This window comes from Typopeltis vanoorti, chromosome 24 (genome assembly GCF_054136105.1).
Source record: "Typopeltis vanoorti isolate ZY-2024b chromosome 24, IOZ_Tvanoo_1.0, whole genome shotgun sequence".
In the NCBI taxonomy this organism is placed as follows: Eukaryota; Metazoa; Arthropoda; class Arachnida; order Uropygi; family Thelyphonidae; genus Typopeltis; species Typopeltis vanoorti.
The window spans coordinates 53,116,820-53,139,686 of record NC_143572.1 but is presented as its reverse complement, the minus strand read 5'-3'; the positions used below and the strand labels follow the sequence as shown (position 1 = coordinate 53,139,686).

At 33.6% G+C, this 22,867-nt stretch overlaps 1 protein-coding gene across 2 annotated transcripts in view; it reads right to left on the bottom strand.

Annotated features, from left to right (window-relative positions):
- Nucleotides 1-2,112: 2,112 nt before the first annotated feature.
- LOC150093201 (propionyl-CoA carboxylase beta chain, mitochondrial-like) overlaps nucleotides 2,113-22,867 on the bottom strand; it is a 141,896-nt gene continuing 121,141 nt past the window's right edge. For both annotated transcript variants that reach the window (XM_090414013.1, XM_090414014.1), the window contains 4 exons: nucleotides 15,783-15,890; nucleotides 12,418-12,518; nucleotides 9,753-9,951; nucleotides 2,113-3,622 (listed from right to left, as the gene is read on the bottom strand). In XM_090414013.1, the coding sequence (XP_090270139.1) occupies nucleotides 3,501-3,622; nucleotides 9,753-9,951; nucleotides 12,418-12,518; nucleotides 15,783-15,890 (530 nt within the window). In that variant the 3' untranslated portion in view covers nucleotides 2,113-3,500. The remainder of the gene's footprint in view (nucleotides 3,623-9,752; nucleotides 9,952-12,417; nucleotides 12,519-15,782; nucleotides 15,891-22,867) is intronic.

Below are 22,867 nucleotides of genomic sequence, written 5' to 3'. Positions count from 1 at the left end.
AAAATGCAAAATGATAAAATAGGAGGAGACAGCAAAAATTCAAAGCAAGAAACCACACTTATATGAAATGTATAACATTAAGAATGGTTTTCAGGAATAAGAGCTATGAACACATGGTAGTTTCTCAGTATACCTTTTCCTAAAATGCAGGTAAATTTTAGATTTTCAATAAACCATTTTTATCTATCTTATCCCTTTTCACCTCTTTTAGTTTTATTATATAGCTAAAAGGTTCTTGATATGTCCTAGATAAAACTTAATGAAGTTTTATATACTTCATACAGGCAAGTATAATGGAAGACATTGTGCTTTTTCTATTTAAAAAAGCATTTAACTATATCAAAGTTTTTTTTTTCCCACATGAAAGGAGACAGACTAAAATGATCCTCTTTTCATGGATGCAACAAAATATATGTTTGAAGCATGACACTTTCAAAAATTAAGCCAAGGACAATTATACATTTAAAATATTTCACAGACCATAATATATATCTCTTAACAATAATAATGAATTAGTTGCTACACACAACTTCACAAAACTACCTTTTAAGAAAATACTGGCAAAGGAAGAGTCTCAACATAGACAATATAGTTAATTCCTAACTGTTGCTACAATGGAAAAGAATTACATTTTTGAGGTTTGAACATCAAAGCTGCAGAAATCTTTTTTGTCTTTTATATGAATTATTTAACGCACACAATTCAAACAGAATTCCATATCTTATCTATGTTTTGCAAAATATTAATAACAGCATTCAAGAGAGGAACCACAAGATGATACACATATTAGGAAATAATTATAGACAAACATTTGTCACCTGTTAAAGACAGAGTATTTTTACATCACCATAAAACATTCTAGACTAATGATCTATTATTCTTGACAGTGCTGCTAAGTATTCTATTTAAATGTAAAACTAAAATACATTTACATATGAAATAGTGATAATTTAATTCCATATAGATGGCCCAATATCTAAAATTATCCAAAAAAATTTAAAGAAACTAAATAATTCCGAAGAGTAGTTTGCTTAATAATTAATGTAAATCACCAGAAAACTTATTTTAACAGTGTTGCAAATCTAAAAATGTAAACAATAAAAGCAAGTAACTTCTCTCTCTCTCTCTCTTTTTTTTTTTTTTTTCAAATTAGTTTTTAAATCGCATGAAATGAGAGGTGCAAAACTGAATGAAAACTGAAAGGAAAATAATCCAGAAGTTCCAATTTTAATTCAGAATTACACTATCAAATTATTATCTGACTGAAAATGAAAATAATGATATTCCATTTAAAAAGAAAAAAAAATTACAAAAATCAATGTACTAGGTAGTTATCTAGATTATATGTATAAAGAAAACACAAAGTTTTATTGCAGGTATCACCTATTTTTTTCTTTAACATTGTAAAAAAAATTAAGATTAAAAAATTAAGTGCAGTTTTTTAATGGTTAATCAGTTGCTTATATCAATTTCAGTCAAACAGAGGATCAACAGAGAATGGTACTTATTGTTCTAAAAAGTATGTGAGTATACCAACATCTTTAAAATGCAACTTTACATAATTATACTAAAATATTCCATTATAATTAAATTACATAATATTTATAAAAATGAATAATGTTTCAAAGAACTCAAAATAGTTTTTCTCTTTCATCTCAGCGTTCTTGTTTAACTGACTGATAATTACTTAAAATATAATCTATCCTTAAATTTACCCAGTGGGTTAATATAAAACATGAGCACTGTTTTATACTGTCCTGAAATGTTAAATCATCATCTAAAGTATGATATAAAATTTCTCAGATCAAATTTGACTTATTAACCATAAGAAAATGGAATACCCTAAATAAAGTAATGTAATTTAAAAACACTCTTAACTAAGGTAAATATCAGAAGCTGAGTGATTATCACAAATATTAATAATAATCTTAAATTAGAAACCACACAAGCAATATTTGTCTAACTTACAAACATTCTAAAAGCATTAAAGAGAATGGCTGATTTATCATTTTTTTTTAATGCAGGACATTCTATTAATTACTAATATTAAATGATCTTGTATTTGTTTTTATCCACGATCCCTTTAAAATAATCATGTAATCATTGCATTTTCATGCTTGATGTTTATTTCTGCAATGAACTACATAAATATAGAATGAAAGGTTCTAGTATATAATAATTTCAATAGTTCTATAAAAATATTTAATTTATTCATTGTTTATCAATATTTGCTGTGACTCACAGTATGTAATAGCATAAAATATATATGAAGTATATGTAAATTTCAAATAAACATGATAAAAAAAATTAACTACTATTTGCATTCCAAAAATTCGATAATTAAATTTCTCCCAGCATATACACGAATTCAAATTGCCTAAAGTTACATATTTTAAATACATAGACATACATATTCAGCTAAACTGAGTGCAAATATCACATCTCTAATTCTATTTTTCCAGCTTTTTTTTGGTAAAATAATAACAAACAATTTAATGAACTTTAAATTTAGCTATACAAATCTAGCATACAGCTCTATTTCAAGCAACATTGCATGTCTGAATTAAATTTATGCTACATTTATACACATCTTGCATTCCATATATTACATTGCCAGTGTCCTTAAAGTATTTGATTTCCATAAATTATGACAATTCAATATAATTTTTATGCTAAAACCGTTTTAAACTTAAAAAAATTACAAAAAGAGCATTATATACATCCTAAGTTTGTTATTTATTATTTTTATTTTGAAACACAAATGTAAGTAGCATTTCTCAACCTTTTATAGTAATATGAACTAGGTTATCCACAAGAACACTTTCATGATCCCTCAAAACCATAAAAAATTTTCACAACTGATAAGTTATACACTTAACAAAACATCCCAATATTGCAAAAAACGGAATTTTTAAGTATTAAATGTTCAGGTTTAGAAGAAAGAGCAACAGAATTATAAATACTGTAAAAATGGGAAAAAATATAGAATCTATGTTTATTAGAATTAGTCTTATCCCCCACTCTTTAAAATGTCTAGGCTTTGCTTTAAATGCTCGAAGAGTGGAATGAGAAACCCCAGCCTAAAGATATTAAACAAAAACACAAGAACTGACCTGAAGTCAAACATTAGGAATTTTGACGAATACATATGTAGAATTGATTTTCTCCATTTCAAACATCATCCACAATGTGAGAAAGAAATTCAATTGTCTGATTAACATTAAATGTTTAAAGTGATCACTGATATTATAACCAAAAAGAGAAGCAGTATAAAATTAGTATTTAAGCATTATAAAAAAAAAAAAAAGAAGTAAATAACACTGAACATTATTTCAATTTCTTCAAACTATTAATATTTTATCATATTAATAGTTTGAATTATACATTTTGTTGAAAAACAAAAGGAGAAAGGGTGGGAGGGAGGAAAAAATCCCACTCTAAAATGAAAACAAACATAACAACATGCCTTCAAACAATTTTTTCTAATTTATATATAACCATTAAAGAGGAATATTTGCATGTTTTTTCCATGGATTGGAAAGTTTTTTGTTTTGTAGAACATCAAGATCTCGGCACATACGATATCTAGTGGTCCTGGGTTCGATAATATCATCCACAAATCCTATTAAAATAAAAAATTTCATTAGTGGTTTAAAATTATTTAAAACAAAAAAAAAATTTTTTTAATATCTTCTTATAATACATTATAAAAGGTTCATTTTTTATAAATATAAATTAGAACTAAGTCAGTAAACTCACTGGGATCAAAGGAATACTTTGATATAATGGAAGGCTCACTATAATGAATTTCCTTTCACACAGAATTTAAGCTATGACACTGTAAAAATTTTTTACAGTGTCATAGCTTTGGTCAATTGCTGTTTGACAAGGAAGTACTATTTTTGTCTGTACAAGTCATCTCCAACGATCTCATTCCTGAAAGACTGTCTTAGGACCACATTTATGCCTCTGAGACAAACAATGTGGGTTATTTTTTCACTAATTAAACACCAGGGATATCTCACCTTTTGAAAAAACAGTCAGTTCTGCTGTTTTTCAAAATCGTGGCTCCAGCCAAACGGCATCCATGATAAGTTCTTTATCAAACTCCAAAAGATCCTTTGTTTTTCCCATTGTGATCAAATACTATTGACGATTACTGGCCAGCAGCATTCTTAAATAGTTGTCTAGAACACATGGTGGCACATGTGACCAAGTATTTTGCATATGCACTGCATAAATAATGTTTACATACATCTGAATAAAGGTTTCTAATTCACTGGCCAGTATGTGTACTAATTTAGCAATTTGTTCGCTGTTTAATATAGCAGAGAGTCCACAGTACTAATGCACTATAAAACTAAACCATTCATAAGTGGGATTCATAAAATAAATAAATAAATGGTTTGAAAATTCAATACAGTTGTGACAGTTTACTGTGAAATTACATCATGAGGTAGTTAAAATCGCTTATTTAACTACCTACTTATTTAACTTTACTCTTGCAAAGCAAGAATGTATTTCATTATGTCATGTCATCTTCCTTATACCCTCTTTTACCTTGCGGTGTCGAGGGTCCATTGATCATTGGACCTCACTCCGTTTACAGTATAAGGTGGTCAGCCTTATGCCCCGGTGTATCCTATGGCCTGTAGTGTTGAGTTCTCAAGGCCAGTTTGCCTGCTTTGTGGGATGAAAAACTCCAGAATAAACTGGGGGAAAAAACCCTGCTGTCCACGCCCAAGACTGGCTAACTTGGCTATGGCTGAGGAAGATCCTTCAGCTCCTCACGTCACTGACGGGAATCGAACCTAGGACACTCCTTCCCCAGGCATATGGTTGTGAAGCGCATAGCCACTAGGCTAACCGCGCGGACCGTATTTCATTATATATATATATATATATATAATAAAATTAAACCCAATATATTTAAATGTAGGGTTGCTCAAGGGTCAAAGTTAAATAACTGGGAAGAGACCTCTATATAGCCATAAAGCAATGCAGAGAAATCCACTAGTGCTTCTGATTAAAAATCCAATATAACTTTCTTGTGGCATGCTCCATCATTAGGTATCTACGTGGATATAAATGAATGAATGAGGATAGACATGAGATTTGGGACTGAGCTGGATAAACTGTATTCTATATTAGCTTAAACCAAAAACAAAATGTGATGAAATGTCATGCTGGTTGGGGTATCACCTGGTTACACAAGACCCTTATTGTTTTTGTCCAAGAACTGGGCAAACATCAGAATTAAAGAAAGGTGCTATCAAAGTATCAAAGAAAAAGAAGTGGAACTAGAGAAGTATTAGAGAAGCACCATACCGAAATAATGCATATTACTAAGATAAAGACTAAAACAGATGAGATACTGCTAAATAATAACAATAAGATATATTTGAGCAATTATGATTAGGGAAAGGAAGCAGCAGTATAGCATTCACATTAAACATCAAGATAAGTTTCTTGAAGAATAGAAGGAGAAATGGACAAAAACTTATTTGTTCTTATGATTCTGCAAAACTTTCTCCTAAGAAAGAAACACATGAATTTTTTCAGGCCATTTAGAAAAGGTTGTTGTTGGAAATCTAAACAGCAAAGCAGAAAACGAATACAAGACAACTGTTTTGGGAAAATTTGGAACAACAAAAGCTAATAATAATAATGTAAGTACTTGCTGGATTTCTGTTCAATACATGGACTAGTCATCACCATGTTTCAACATAAGTTATGCACAAATTCATGTGGAAAGATAATACACGAAATAATTAGAAGTCTTCTGGATAAAAGTTAACCTTTTTGATAAAAATGAATATTATAAAAAAAAATAATAATAATAAATACAAAAGTTTTACAAAGAATCAGAGTCGAGCAGCTTTCAGAAGCAAGTTGTAGACTTGCTTTTGAAAGCTGTTTAAATCTGATTAACTCATTCAATTTGCACAATCTCATTTATAGTTTTGACCACTAGAATATATTGCAATCACATGTGCAACTTTTGAGGTGGGTGACAGCAGTTTTCGTGTGGCAACCATTGAAGCATGTGGGTAGAGTGTGTCAGAAGTTATGTCATGGAGCAAAGAGCTGTGATAAAATTTTACTGTAAATTAAAAAAATTGCTACAGAAATGTACCAGGACCTAAAATAAATAGTTTATGGTGATGACTGTCTGAGCCGTGCACGGATTTTTCGCTGGTTTTCAACATTTAAAGAAGGGAGGGAGTCCCTGGAGGATGAACCATGCTGTGGATGGCCAGTTTATGCATAGACAAATGAAAATATGGTTCAAGCTAGGGAAATAGTTGCCCATGACAGGTGAATAACCACTAGGCTACTCGCTGTACAGCTTGGTATTGGTAAGGAAATGGCCAGATTTTTAGAAAGAGATTTTGCACAAGAGAAAGATTTGTCCGAGGTTTGTGCCACACACACATTGACACATGAACAGAAAGAGCACTGGGTTGCATACTATCAAAATTTCATCCATGCAGTCGATCAAGATTGTGATCTGTTGCAAAGAACTGCTACCAGTGATGAAAGTTGGTGTTTTCAGTTTGATCCAGAAACAAAATGCAAGAGCATGGAATGGCACAAGAAAGTCAGGTTGCAAAAAAAATCGGTCAAAACAATGGTCATTGTTTTTTTTAATGCTGCTGGAATTATCCACTGCAAATTTGTTCCTGAGGACACCACAGTGAACGGTCAGTATTATTTAGGAGTAATGCAACGTCTGTAGGCCCGAATGCAATGTGTCAGGACAGAACTGTTCCACAACAACTGGTTTCTGTTGTGCACGGGCATGTGCCGTGCACTGCCTGTTAAGTACTTTCTGGCTTTGAAGTCGATCTGTGTGATTGAACATCTTCTCTCTCCTTTCCTAGATTTGGCTCCGGCAGACTTTTTTCCTCTTCTCAAAGAAGAAGTGTGTCTTGAAAGGGGGAGCACTTCAGCGACACTGACATCTAATGCTGTGTGACTCAGACACTGAAGGAGGTTCCCATTCAGGACTTCCATCCATGCCTTCAAACACCTGTACAACAGATGTAAATGTTGTGTAGTTGGAGTGAGATTTTGAATGTGTGTAATTGACAATTCCAAATGTAGTTCTTTGTTTTGATATAATAATTGTTGTTGAAAGAATCCCCTATCATTCATCATATTTTCTAAAAGATGCCATGTAGCTTTAGCAATTTATATTATTTGGTTAATAAACTCTTGTAGATAATTTTAATATACAAAGATAGAGATCTATGTGCCATAAGATAAAAATGGAATCCAACAATAAAGAAAATAAATATTCGAACCATCCACATGAATTGTCGAAGTTGCTTTAAATGCCACAGGCACAATGTCTGACAATAAACAAATACATCTTTCACATCAGTATGCAAGAATTATTCTTGCTTTTGAAATTTAGCATGAAAATGGCTAAATGAGAGTTTATTTAGCCATTTTCATGTTGCATACAAATGGAGACAAGTGATTCTACATTAACTTGAACTTGAAGAATAATTTGTCTCCCACCACCAGAGAGAGAGAATAAAAGTAGAGGATGAGAAGTTGGTTTGATAAGTTTGGAAAAAAAAACTGTATGAATGTTGACCAACATTGCTCAGGTTTGTACATGATTAGAAGAAAGCAGAAGAATGGTGATGTGCCAATTCAGTGGAGCAGTATTCCATGGAAATATGTATAAAAAAAGACAATCAAAAACAGAGCATCTGCTAAGGAGGGAGTTGTCTTCTAGATACAATCAGGCATTTTGAGGGAGTTTTGGGGGCATCCCAAATGTGATAACAATATTCTAAAGTTGGTAAGATTTGTGATTTATAAAGTATCACAAATTGAGCAGAAGAAAAGCAATGTTTAAAATGAAAATACTCAGTTTTTTGGAGACTGAAGAGACTAGAGGTTACATGTTTGTGCCAGAATAAGCTAGATGTGAAAGTCAACCCAGGAAGGAAAATGTTGAAAGGATTAAACTAAATTTATTATACCAGGAAGGAAAAAAACTGACCCTGGTTGACAATGGAATATTATCAGAAATAAGGGAAAGTTACCCATGATCTTTCTTTTGAGAAATAAGAATTATGTTTTGGTAGCACTGAAATTCATCAGATTGCCTTCACTCCATTTGAGAATAGCAAAGAGATCAGTTTAATTGTGAAGATTAAAGAATTTGAGCATTACAAGGTTTGTTTTGTGCATGAATAAGAAGACTGGAGTGTACTGTCATCAGCAAAATTATGAATAGGATTTAATGTAAGTGAAAGTCATTGATTAGAGGAGTAAGATTCTAGGTGAAAACACAAAGTCATGGTAGATCAGCACTGAGAAAAAATCTGATGAAAGGAAAATGAAGTAGAGAGGAAACTGGCAACCCACTTGCAAAGGCAGTTTGAGGGAGACCATACAACATCAGCTAGGTAAGAAGAGTACGATACCAGACATAATCAAATGCCTTGAAAATATTGGATAATCAAATCATGTGAGTTTCTCCAAACTTTTCCATGGCTTGCATCCAAAGGCAGGTAAGCTAAAAGGTCTGCTGCAGAGTGAGTGGCAAAATCTATATTGGTGATCACTAATTAACAGGTGGGTCTCTAAGTAGCAAAGCAGTTGGTCATTAATGACCTTTTTGTTTTCGAGGGTATTGAGGTGAAAGCATTTAATGGCTGTCAATTTTATCTCCCTTTCTAAGAATGAACACTCTGCATAAAAGCTTACGTCCATACCACCAAGTAAATGCTGAATGAGTGTAAAGCAGTGGCGGCCCATGAAGGTTTAAGCGGGGGTGCTGCCTATACAAAATAATTTTTAAAAAATTCTTTTTTCCTAATTAGTAACCAATTTATTAATAAACAAATGTACAGATTTATTAATTAATCAATTGGTTACTAATTAAGAAAAAAAGAATTTTTTTAATTATTTTGTATAGGCAGTACCCTCACTTAAAACTTCACGGGCTGCCACTGGTGTAAAGGCAATACAGGATGGATGTTTATTCTGGAGTACAAGCTTTGTACAACTGGAGAAATACCATCTGGACAAGATGACTTTTTAATATCAAGACTGAGTAGTTTTCTGATGTCCTTTTGATGATAGATCAGAGGCATGCTGTGGATATTTGTGGTATAGTGGAAGGAGATTTGCCTTGATCATTTAGCAAGAGTTGTAGGAAAAGACTGATGCAAAGAGATCTGTCTTATCTTTAGGTGATGTTACCATTGTACCATCGGGATAGCAGAAACTTCTCACAAAATTATGAAGAAGCAGAAGATTCTCACATCCCAATGTGAAAAGGGCAGAAGTTGCACCCAACAGCTTTGGCAAGAGACCAGAAAGCTAGAGTGTCATTTGAACAAGAAGTAACCATTTTGCATTTGGCACTTATGAATCTGATCGAATTTGTTGTTTTTTGTTTTTTTGCGGTTTTCTGAACTGTAGCATAATATGAGTGAGAAGCTGGAGTTTGATATTAAAAGGTGAATCCTGCCACTTGAATCCCCTCCCCAAAAAAATAAACAAATAAATCAAGTACCTAGAAGCCTTTGGCTCTTCATATAATTAATAATCAAATACTAATTTATTTCAAGTGACACTACTAATTAAATTAAGACTTTTCCATTAAAATTCAAAAACGAAGAAACTATGACCCCAAGAAGTATGCATTAAACTTTTAATATTATTATTATTTTGTTGCAGTAACATTCAGAAATTTATAGCATACCATATTATATTATATTTACCTCTAACAGCTGCAGGAAAAGGATTACCAAATTTATCCATGTATTCCTGAACATATTTCTCTACATCTTGTTTCCCTCTATAAATAATAGAAACGGCTCCTTTAGCTCCCATCACTGCTATTTCAGCAGTTGGCCAGGCATAATTTATATCCCCTCTTAAATGCTTAGAACTCATTACATCATATGCTCCACCATATGCCTAAAAGTGAAATAAAGTCATTTTAAGCAAAAAGTGTTATTCATCAGGTAGAGAATAAACTTAAGTCTATAGTTTTATCTGTCATCACCTGTACATGTGCTAGCATTATTTTTCTTTCTCCTCCCTTTCATGCAGTGGGCCTAATGTCCTATCACAGCCAAGTCATAATTCCAAGTTTTGATAGAAACAGGCTAATACATAACCAATTACTGAGATGAGGTCAACAATTGTGTGAATTTTTAGACAAACTGCCTGAGAATACAAGTGTACGACAACATCCTATCCCTAGCAGATTATATTGGCCTGACTTAACAAAAAAAAAAAAATTCTCATGTCACAAGGATCTGAAACTAGATTTTTTTCATAACCAAAGTGATATACTATAACTGCAAAATTACTCTGAAATAGAGATGTCTCATTATTCAAAGGTTCAAATGCTCCAGATTTTTCTATGGGCTGGAAAGAAGATGATTTCCAACAAGTCTCTCCTTAACTACATGATGAAGACATTTTTTAAAAATGTGTACTTAGCTAAGGCTAATTCTAGTCATACAATTCAAATGCTATTAAGTTTTATTTATTTAGCATGTGGCATAATAAAGACACATGACATCAGAACATATAAATACATATTTGTGCAGACAATAAAAATGAGACAAATAATGCACATGTACAAATATCAGGTAAAAAAAAAAGTCTAAAATTTTAAGTCTAGTTCAGATAGCCAATCAAGAGCTGAAGGATCTGCCTCAAAAAAGTCTCTCAGGTCACCAGGGTAGGCTCTTATGCTGCAGTCCTGCACAATGTGCCGGATGGTTTGGTTTATGGCCCCACAGTCGCATTGGGGCATAGGTGATCTTCCCCACTTGTGTAAGCTGTCTGCGTAGATACCATGCTATTAAGAAACTTTCTATAGCTCAGAATGACATGAAATTTTTAAAAAAGTTCCTCAACCTCTAGATATGCCTTTTAAAAAAATATAGACACTTCCTTTACTTACAGATTCAAGGCTTTATCTTAATTTTTGAGATGTGCTGAATATGACATTGAAGCAATTTCAATGATAGATTTTCACTTAAAGGTAGAGAGGCAAGGACAAAACTGCAAAAACTCATGTGGCTACTGTTAATAGATTGTTTTTAAAAAAACATGGTAAATTTTATATATTTACCATGTTTTTTTAAATATTTTAAAGATATTTTTAGTTTTTTTTAGATATTTTTTTAATATAAAAACAAATACAATATGAAACCATGAGTCTGAGTGAATCTTTTATGTTGGCTGATTTATAAATCATTAAATTCATGGCTCAGTCAGAAATAAAATCTGACTTATTCAGTTTGTTTGAATAATAAAGATGAAAAGTATAAATACACTAGCATTTAAGAAAAACACTTCAATGGAAATATTTAATAAAAATAAATTACAAATTGTGTATATCTGACAGATACTAGAAGAGTAACAATTAGATACTATTTTTTTCTATAATTAGAATTAGCAAAAATAACATTATACCCCCCCGCCCATTAAAAAGGAGATGCCGCCCAAGGGCCAAACCTAGATAACTAAAATAGAATTCCTATAGACTAGAAAAGAATGATGATTTCTTCTAGATATATTCAAGAATGACGAAGTGACTAAAGCTTCCTAACTCAACGCACGATCTTACATAACCGATGCCTTATTCTTATTCCTTTGATATTATTCAGTGGGTGAAGTAACCTTTGAACTTTAATGCCACCAAAACAGAAGCCTGTCTTATTTCTCACAAGAAAGATCTCTTTTCACTTCCTCTTAATTTTTGATAATACTGAGATCTCCAAACATAATCAAATTTGTCTTCTTGGGCTGAGTGACATACTTCATGCCTTTCCTGGCACAACACATTGCAACCATAGCATAGTGTTGGTACAACTGCTAACACTATTATCAAATCTGCCTAACCTTGAAATACTATTTACACATTTGGAAAGGTGAACCTAAAATCTCTCTATCTCATACACACTCAATTCACTCTCCAATAGAATGCTCTTACAAAAAGAGCATGTTTTTTCTAAGGGTATTTGCATGAACAATGTTCTGCTGAATTGAGCCCTATCATTCCTTCATTTTCTCTGAAGATTTAAAGAACATGACCAGCTGCTGGTTAACAACTATTTACTGCCTAGCTTCAAAAGCTACCAAATCAGCTTCTCTTCTTTCCCTTGCTCTATATTTTCCTAAAGACTACAACTTTCATCTCTTCAAGAAATTCCTTCCTTCTTCTTGCCCACATAACAATAATGTGATTTAGGTTTTGCAACCTTTCATGTATGGAAATGATAAATAAGAAGAAAAATTATTAATTACCTTTAAGAAATATTTATCTGGTCATTCAAATTATGATGTAAAAAAAAAAAACATACAAGTATTATGAGTTTTTACAAAACCACCTTAAAATACTTATGCAGTAAGATGTATGCCTACCTTTCTTGTTATAACAGTTATTTTTGGAACTGTGGCTTCTGCAAAAGCATAGAGCAACTTGGCACCATGGCGTATGATGCCTCCATATTCTTGAGCAGTACCTACAAAAAACATCAAGATCTCAGAATTCAAATGCACATCAAATTAGGTAATTTTAAAAGCAATACAAGGAGAAAAAAAAAGTTTCTTACAGCACTAACCAGTCAGTATTGTAAGGTCAAATAAAAAAAAGATGATTCTACATAAAAACAATGTTTATGCACTCAAGTGTAAAAACCTAACTGGCATGCTCCTTTTCCCATAGCATGAAACTATGTATTTAAATGCCCTCTAGTCATACTTGATTTTTGGTGGTAAATGTGAACACTCTCCATCTCAATCTTATTTCTTCTTTCAGCAGCTGTAATTTCATACTGATAATTTCCAGACAATTTGTCTGCTACCATCCTTGCCTTTTCATGCTGATAATATGGTCTAATAAAACATCATCTATACTAAATAATATCTGCTTTAAATCATGGTTCATTCCCAACCAATACAACCATATCATCAGCAAGGCACATCACATGTATCTACACTCCACCTACAGTTACCCCCTTCATTCCTTCTTATATTGCTTTTGTTGCATTTTCTATATACAGATTAAAAAGTAAGTGTGCACAATCTTGTCTTACATTCTTTTTTACTCTTATTTTTTTTTTTTTTACATTACTCTCACACACAAGAGGCAGAAGGGCCTATAGCAAATAAATACCACATGTAGACAGAGGTAAGGAACAGGGTATTCTGTTGACATTTTTCTTAAACTGCTGGAGGTTGGAGTACTTTGGAAACGCTTCATAGGGGAATATAGGGAAATATTAATAGAATGGACTCAATAAATAACAGTTAAATTAGCAAGAAACCAAATACGAAAAGATCAGTTGGTAGACCAAGAAAATGATGAACTGACTACCTGCACTGAATATTGTAGAAATAACATGCTAAAGCTTAAAGCAAGAAGGAATGAAAGATGACTGGGAGTAGCAGGTTTGGTGAGCATGCAGTTTAACTGCAAAGGGATATCAAGCAGCTGTTGCTTGAGTTTCTGCAAATTTGGCAGAAATGGGAGGTATAATGGATGCTAGTTTTGCTGAACAGTGGCCATGGAAATATCTGTAGAACAGACACAAATCAGAAACTGATCTTTTATAAGAAAGCAGCTGAAGAGAGTCTGTAAGAGATATGTCATTAATCAATCCAACTGCCCTTTCTTGAACATCAAGAGATTTCTGCAGTCACTTCATTTCCCTGTATTTGTACCTTTCTTTTCTGAGCAGTTAGCCTAGTGGCTATGCACTTCGCAACCATATGCTTGGGGAAGGAGAGTCCTAGGTTCGATTCCCATCGGAGACGTGAGGAGCTCAAGGATCTTCCTCAGCCACAGCCAAGTTAGCCTGTCTTGGGCATAGACAGTAGGGTTTTTCACCCAGTTTATTCTGGGGGTTTTCATTACACAAACAGCAAACCAGATCCATGAATACACACACACAGGATACAGCCATAGGATATAGTATGGCAAGGAAGGCAACAGGAAACCACCTTGCTCATAGTCACTTCCCTAGTATGGTAGCATAGCTGCCCCTACCATCCGTATGGATAAAAGGAAACTAATCATCATCATATTTTGATTAAGATTCAATTAAGAAAAAATTGCTAGTGGAACTGTGCAGTATCCCAAAAGAAGCATTCCAAAAATGTTTTAAAGGATGGAAGAAACACTGGCAGCATTGTATACAAAGTGGAGGAAAGTACTTTGAAGGTGACAAGGCCAAATAGCTTCTAAGTTAGACAGGAAAATTTTTATCTCAAAAGTTTGGGAATTTCCCAGACAACCCTTGTAATCTCAAATTGACTCAACCCTAAAATACTGTTCTTGCATTTGGTCTGGTGCCAAGAATCTTCCTTAGAATGCTTGACTATACTTAGGAGAAGCTATTTGCTTAATTGGCAACCTGGCTGGCTGAATGGTTAGTGCGTCTGGTTTTGAATCCTTCCATGGGCATGCATGTTTGTGATTGTCCATAGATGGGAAGATTAATTTCTTCACTTTGCGTGAGGCCGCTACTACTACCATCACCACCACCAGCCTGCTTATTGGATGCCTGAAGTGGCTCGAAAAAGAATAAAATTAATAAGAACAGGAAAAAAAAATTCTTAGTCCACTCATGGTACTTTTGTACTATAGGTTTACAAAAAACCTTTTATGGAGTGTCATATATATATATATACTGTATTTAGAGGTGTATAAGATGCAGCCCCTTTTTGTACACATTTTTTAGGAAAAAAAACTTTATCCAAGTTCTTATCATTTTCCCAGTTGGGGGTGGCCCGAAATGCCTCTCTGCAGTCCTGTTTCAATGTTCTTTAGCATACGCAATCACATGTAGCTTGTATGCAATAATGTAGCAATGCCGACATTTTTCAGCCATAATTTGCCAAGAAATTTAGAGAAAATTTAATGGCAGAAATTCATCACTGCTCACAACAACTGGAAAGTTTAAACGAACAGGAACACACCTGTGATCATCGATGACAGCACATGCGCATCCACTGAACTCTATGTAACTGGAATGCTCTCACACACACACACACGCACCACAAGAAAGAAATCGCATAACTCAGAACAGAGAAAATTTCCAGAAATGAAAGTAATAAAAAACTGAGTACAGCCATATAAGATGCACCCTCTTTTTCAGACCTATTTTCAAAGGAAAAAACTGTGTCTTACAAGTTGGCAAATACAGTATATATAAAATAAACCCTTCTCTCACCAATTCTCTCAGTCATTTTTTCACAGATGTTCTGTTTTTGCATTTTGTTTTCTATAGGCATTTCCATGGATGCTGTTTGACTGAACTGGCCAGCTGCTGGTTAACATCCATATATGGTTCAGCTCCAAACTCAGAGAACCAATTTCTCATCCTTTTCCTTCATTGTACATACCTTTGACCACTGGAATAGTCTTCTCCATACTGTTTTCTTCTAATGAATACCACTCTTTCTCTTCAAGAAACACATTAACAGATGTCTTTCCTTTCTGTAATCACTTGCTCATGCACACACCACTGTTGTGTTACAGGTCATGAGCAAGTTTAACACACACACACACACACACACACACACACACACACACACACACACACACACACACACACACACACACACACACACACACACACACACACACACACACACACACACACACAAGTTATTCTGTAATAAATAATTTAAAACAAGCACTTAAAATTCTATTATTTGTTTTTATAAGAAAGATTGATTATTTTTTTTTGGTTAAATTTTTAAAAATTTCTATGACAACTTACCAGGCAGAAATCCAGGAACATCAACAAATGTTATGATGGGTATATTGAATGCATCACAAAAACGGACAAACCGAGCACCTTTTACTGATGCATTTATATCAAGACAACCTTAAAAATAATTTATATATGATACTAAACATTTACACTGCACAATGAAAACTTTGGTGATAAATGAATGCAAATCAAAACATTGCAAGACAATAAAATAATGCACATTTTGAGCTTATTAACAAATTATAAGCAATTATTTATTTAAGAGGGGAAAAAAAAGATCAATTTGTTAAACTTAATTCATTATTCTTAGATAGGCTTATACGGTAACACATGACTATTACATTATTTCAGGAATTTACAATGTATACTGGAATATTAATTAAAAGAAACTTTAATAAATACTTCTTATATTTCAGCAATGTCACATTGTCATCTTCATGGGAACATACAACTATGTTCCTACCTGGAGTATACCAGGTCTCTTGCAGCTTAAACTGTCCTACTTTGACCAAACAGGCATGACAGCAAATGTCAGGATATTGAAACACAAAGACTACATACATCCGGTTTCACCAATACAGCCACTCTGGGCTTGCAGACCATGCTCTGGATAGCTGGCACAGAATAAGTTGGAAGAAAGCCACGTTATTGCACCACAGAAAATTTAAATACGAAAGATTGTTCATGGAATCAGCCTCAGGTTCTAAAAAAAATTTCCAAACCTCAACAAATTTGGGAAGCTTGCATCTTGAGAAATTCAGCCTAACAGTCAAGACAACCTAATACAGTCATACCCCGATTTACGCGAATCCGATTTCTTATATGTATTCCCGCCCTGCTTCACGCCTCACCACTAGTCGTATCTTTTCGGCACTGGCTGCATTCGCCAGTAATCCAAAAGCTCTAAAAAATAAATCTAAAGCTGGCTTGCCAGCGATATTTGGAAGTCAAATTCTAAAGCTTGGGTGACAGCTTCTATTTTTGAAGACTGGTTTGGTCACCACTTCATACCTGAAGTTGAAGGTTATTGCCAGTTAAAAAAAATTCCATTTAAAGTTATGCTCATTATTGATAATGCACCTGGTCACCCTTCTGCAACTTTAATTGATTTTGATCCACATGTAAAAGTTATTTTCTTGCCTCCAAATACAACCTGCTTATTTCAACCGATTGACCAAGGAATCAATCGGTTGAAATATTCAAAGTGTACTACACACGGCGTTCATTTGCGAGTCTGAATGAACCTATGAGGCAAAATGAACAACTGTCTGTTAAAGAGTTTTGGAAACAGTTTAATGTTTTAGATGCTGTAAGGATTATCGGAGATTCTTGGGATGAAATTTCCCAATAAACCTTGAATGGTGTCTGGAAAAAATTTTGTCCATCCTTTTTTAAATGCGAAACAGAAATGTTGCCAGAAACTGATCAAGTTGCTGAGGCAATAGAAGAAGTTGTCAACCTTGCAAGGCAATTAGATTTAGAAGTCGACAGTGAAGATGTCAGCGAGCTGTTAGACTCACATGGAGCTTACAATTGACAAGCTCATAGAGATGCGTGAGCAAAGCGCTACTGAAGAGACCAAAACCTCAGATCCAGTTCTACCAGAAAAGCACATGACAATTGCAAAATTAACAGAAGGTCTCAGCTTAATTAAAAAAGGTTTACAGATTTTGGATGACATAAATTCTAACGGGGAAAGAATTGTAGCCACAAGGGAAGGAATAAAAAAATCATTGGCTTGCTATGAAGAAATTTTGCTTCACAAGAAAAAGACATTATGCCGTCAGACGAATCTATAAGATTTCATGAAACCATCAACATCGAAATAACTTTCTTTTTTTTATGTATGAAAAACTATAATTATGATTATATTTCTTAAAAAATATAGGTGTTTTTGTAAACCTTTGGTCCCAATTAACTAATATTTTGTATATATAAATTGTGTATATATATATATATATATATATATGTGCAAAATTATACCCAGAGTTACACGAATTCGACTTACGCGCTTTTTGTTGGTCCCACCTACTGCATAACTTCGGTGTATGACTGTATAGCCTGCTAAGGGGCACCTTTAGGACTCTAGAAACAACGTTAGTTATCTCTCTTCTGCCTCATTTGCTTTTTGTAGTGCCTGTATGCACATGTCATAGTTGTATGCTCCCATGAAGATGGCAATGTGACATTGCCAAAATATAGGAAGTATTTATTAAAGTTTCTTTTAATTAATATTCCAGTATACGTTGTAAATTCCTGAAATAATTTAATTAATTATAATTACAACGTAATAATTACATTGTTTATTGTAATTATTATTATTATTCACCTCCAGGGAGTGTCCAAAGACTCATCGAGAGAGGGCATCTGCTCTACAACTCTGCTTCCACCACTCACAATTCATCAACTGATCGCACCTACACCAACGCCATCTACTGCCGACCACCACCACTGGTATTTCCACAGACAATCATAAACATCCATGTCCACGGTGGGATTCGAACCTGCAGCCTCTTGACTGGAGAGCGGACACACTAACCACTCAGCCAGCCAGGCTAGCTATATATATTATAATGAATTAAATTATTCCAGGAATTTACAATGTATACTGGAATATTAATTAAAAGAAACTTTAATAAATACTTCCTATATTTTGGCAATGTCACATCGTATAATAAAATATTTTTTATTATACATGAAAAGAAATATAAAAACGGAGAAAATTCCTGTAATAAATTATTTTAATGTAGAATTTTATCATAGGCATGAATACAGGATCACAGAACAGCAATTAAACAATAACAGAAAAATTATTTTACATCTACTGTGATCAACCCATCACTTAAATTACTAAAAGTTCAACTACGAAACTGCTCTATGAACATTAAACTTCGAATGACTATGCTTGTTACTGAGGGAAAAAAAAAAAAAAGTATTACTTTTTCTAGAGCAACAAATGCCACAACTGCAGTTCATCATGCACATTGGACTAAATACCCAATTAAAACAATCCAGAAGGGGATGATCATTCATTGGCATTCAATGTCCATGTGGCTGGGTGAGTGGATAGCATCTCTGTTTTACAACCAAATGGAAGTTTGGTTGCAAAACAGATGTGAGATGTTATCCATTCAAAACAAAAACTTCCACAACATGCATTTGTTGTGGAAGTTTGTAGGTTGAAGACAAGTTACAACACCCAGTAAGATCACCACTCTGCCTCACTGAACACATCTGAAGTGGCTTGAAAAAGTGCAATGTTTGGTCACTAGATAAGGGTTCCCACCCACTGTACTAATTAAGCTCTAGGTTACCAACCTTTAACCACGCTACTGGCCAGGACGTATATATATGTCCAAGTAAACATGGATGTGAAGTGCATATTAAAATTGTAATACCACTGATATTACATTGAAATATATGATGGATACAAAGCGTATTTGATCAATAATGGCCAGTAAGGTGGTTAACCGACGAATCTCAAAAACTCATTTAGTATATCAAAACAGTAAGTATTACCATTACAAGAGTGAATTGCAGTTGCATCAGTAGAACTTATTGTGGAACTATAGGTACAAATAATCTCAATGTCCAATTTCCCATTATGAAATCTGCTCGCATCATTATACTTGAATGGGAACATAACTGGCAAAAAGATTTCCCAATTAGTTATTTTGAATGTGTACAGTTAGAGTGATTTCTCTTGGAATAAGGTTTATATGCTAACCAATCCTAGGACCAGTTATATGTGGGTTTGGTTATCTGAAGGTCAGATAATTAGATAGATAGATATATCACTGTATAAAGCTTGAATAATAAATTTTTGAACAGGAAAATTGTTTCAGTTGCCCATTAAAGCCGTTTGATAAGCATAGCTAATGAGCACTGCTAATGCTTTTAGCATTAACGTAAATATTTTCCAGCACTTTCATAAATTTGTTGTGCATGTTTATCATGTATCTAACGTAGGAATTAAATTTGACATATGACTTTCATGTTTCATGAAGTTTATTTAGAACACTTTTTTAATTGATAACATCTGAATTTTGCTAATTATTATTATAATTATGATTCAGGCCTCCATGGAGTTGAGACTCATCGTGGGAGGGCCTAGAATTAAATGTTTTCTTTTAATATCTTTTTCTACCAGTTATGATGAAAAATTTAAAAATTATCTGCCAGTCTGGTTGGCTAAGTGGATAACATCAGTGCTCTCCAACTAATAGCAACCTATCGGTTGGAGAGCAAATGCTATCTTCTGCTTCTTTTTTTCTTCTAGGGATAATTCAAGTATGATGCTTGTTTTTATGTAATAGCATTTCAAATGTTTTCATACCAAATTAAATTTTTTTTAAATTTGGTATAAAATTTTAAGTAGCTGCATTCTTAATAATTTTTTACAATATTTTCCCCATTCATTTTCAGATCATTTTAGTATTTTCCCTTCTAAAATTTATTATTTTCTTCGTTGGTCAATGTTTCTAATGTTATCTTCTTTCTTTCTTTCTTTTTTTTTTTTTTTTTTGGTAGGAGTTCTTCTTGGTGCTAATTTCTTTCATCTTGTCAACATTTTTATTTTTGAGTCTACTAAGAAGTGATCAGACAAATATCATCTTGTTTAATTACCATATTATCCAACTTTTTTTTTTTTTTTTAAACAAATAACATACTTAAACACGGAATCACCCAATCTAATCAAACTTTCCTTCAGATGGCATTCCATCACTTTCTTCCTTCTGCTTAAAGCAACCAAACTGCAAATAGGCAAGTCTAGTTTTGTGCTAGGGTTGCAAATTCACATAAACTTACCAACTTTTTAAACAACCCTTTCTTTGTTTTTATTTACTACTTGCCACATTTTTGCTCAACCTTAAAGCAATCACTACCAGACTTGTTTAAGTTTTCATCATGGGTCGACTCCCACTACAGTATGATATTTTTGAATAGTATTAGGTATGAGATAAATTCATTGCCCGATATTAGCCATTCACACTGCATATTTGAAGGCCTGATGTTTTATATTTTTTTATAAAAACATAAAATATAAATAAAATTATTATTATTATACAGTTATCTCCACGGTGTCAGAAGACTCACTGCAAAAAAATTATGTAAATATTAAATATTTATATAATTAGCAAAAAACTCATGGGTATAAATACTACCCATTTTATTGGAAGTTTATTTTCCACTTGGTTAGACTATAATAAATTTAGTTTAATCCTTTACCCAAGTGTAGGCAAAAAAAGTTTGCACCTGAAGTAGTTCAGGACTGAGGCAACTCGTATAGAGGTATCTCCCATAATGCAAAGCACATCTCCTTGCAGACGTCTGCAAGTAGATGTGCTTTGCATTATGGGAGATACTGAGACAAGGAATGATGAGAGCTTGGTCCACCTTTACTACGAGTTGCCTCAATCCTGAACTACTTCAGGCGCAAACTTTGTTTGCCTACACTTGGGTAAAGGATTAAACTAAATTTATTATACTACAGGTTTATATAAATTGTATATAAGTGTAAGTCATATTAAAAACTATTTTAACCTGCATCAATTCCAAAATATCCAACTAACAACTATGGAATGTTTAATTAAGTTTAGTAATAAACAGTAATTCATAATAATTCATAGATGGTGATAGTATGCATAAACAAATTGATGAAATGAGTGGAAGGAGGGTAATTATTATAGGGGATTTCAACTATGATAATATTGATTGGAAGGAGGAGAGGACACATGTGAGGAAGGAAATGGATTTTATTCAATTATTAAGGGATAACTATCTGAGACAGCATGTAATTGAAAATACTAGGAGTGTGAGAGTGCTTGACCTGGTAATAGCATCTCAGAATTTGACTGTAATGAATATGACCATGTTGCCACCTATTGGTGAGAGCAATCATAAGGTCTTAACCTGGGAGGTGGCTAAAGGTGTAGAATTTTCGATTAACACAGCGTGTATGTGGAATTACCATGCTGGCAAGTATGACAAGATTAGGAGATTGCTTGGATCAGTGCCATGGCATGTACAACTGCAAGGGCTGGATGTCCATAGAGCATAGGAAGTGGTCAAGGAGCATTTACAGAAGGTTATGGCTGATTGTATACCCAGGATCCAAATAGTAAAACAAGTAGGGGTTAAATGGATGAATAACACCATTAAGCTTGAGCCGTAAAAAAAGAAACAACTGTGGAGGGAATTTAAAGAAAGGGGTGACCTGCAGGCACATGAACGGTATAAAGTGCAGGCCAGAAGGGTAACGAGTGTGGTAAAAAAAAGCAAAAGTGGATTATGAAAGGAAACTAACTATGCAAGCTAAAGAGAATCCCAAACAGTTCTTTCAATATGCTGCAAGCAAGAAAAAACTGTACACGGCAAAATGATTTTAAGGAATGATGATAGTAAGGAGGTCACTGAATCAGTCGATATAGTGGAGTTACTGAGCGTGCACTTTGCAAAAGTATATCATCCAGGTGGTGACATTGAAAAAATGAAGGAACATTAATTTATACGAGAATTGTGATGAATGAAGTGGAGGTGAATAGTATATTACAGAACCTTAATGTGAATACATCTGTGGGATTGGATAGTATACCGGCACGGGTCTTGCGTGAAGCAGCTAAGGAATTATCAGTGCCCTTGACCATGTTGTTTAATCTGAGTCTCAGGTCTGGTTTAGTCCCAAAGGTGTGGAAAGAGGAGAAAATAGTTTCACTGTATAAAGGAGGATCCAAGACTATGGTTGCAAATTACCAACCGATCAGCATATCAGGAGTCGTTGTTAAGGTCTTGGAGAAAGTAGTCAAGGGAAAAATACAGGAATGGATTGATGAAAATGAGATACTGTACAGGGGACAGCATGGTTTTGTGAAGGGTAGATCATGCTTCAGTAACTTGCTCAAGTTTTATAACAAGGTGACGGCTGAACTGGATAAGGGTAATGGGTTTACAGTGATACTGTTGGACCTGGCAAAGGAGTTTGACAGGATACCACATGGAATTCTAATCTGTAAACTACAACATATGGGAATGGATATAGGTTTGGTGAGTGGATAGGTGGATGGTTGATGGAGAGATATCAAAGAGTAGTT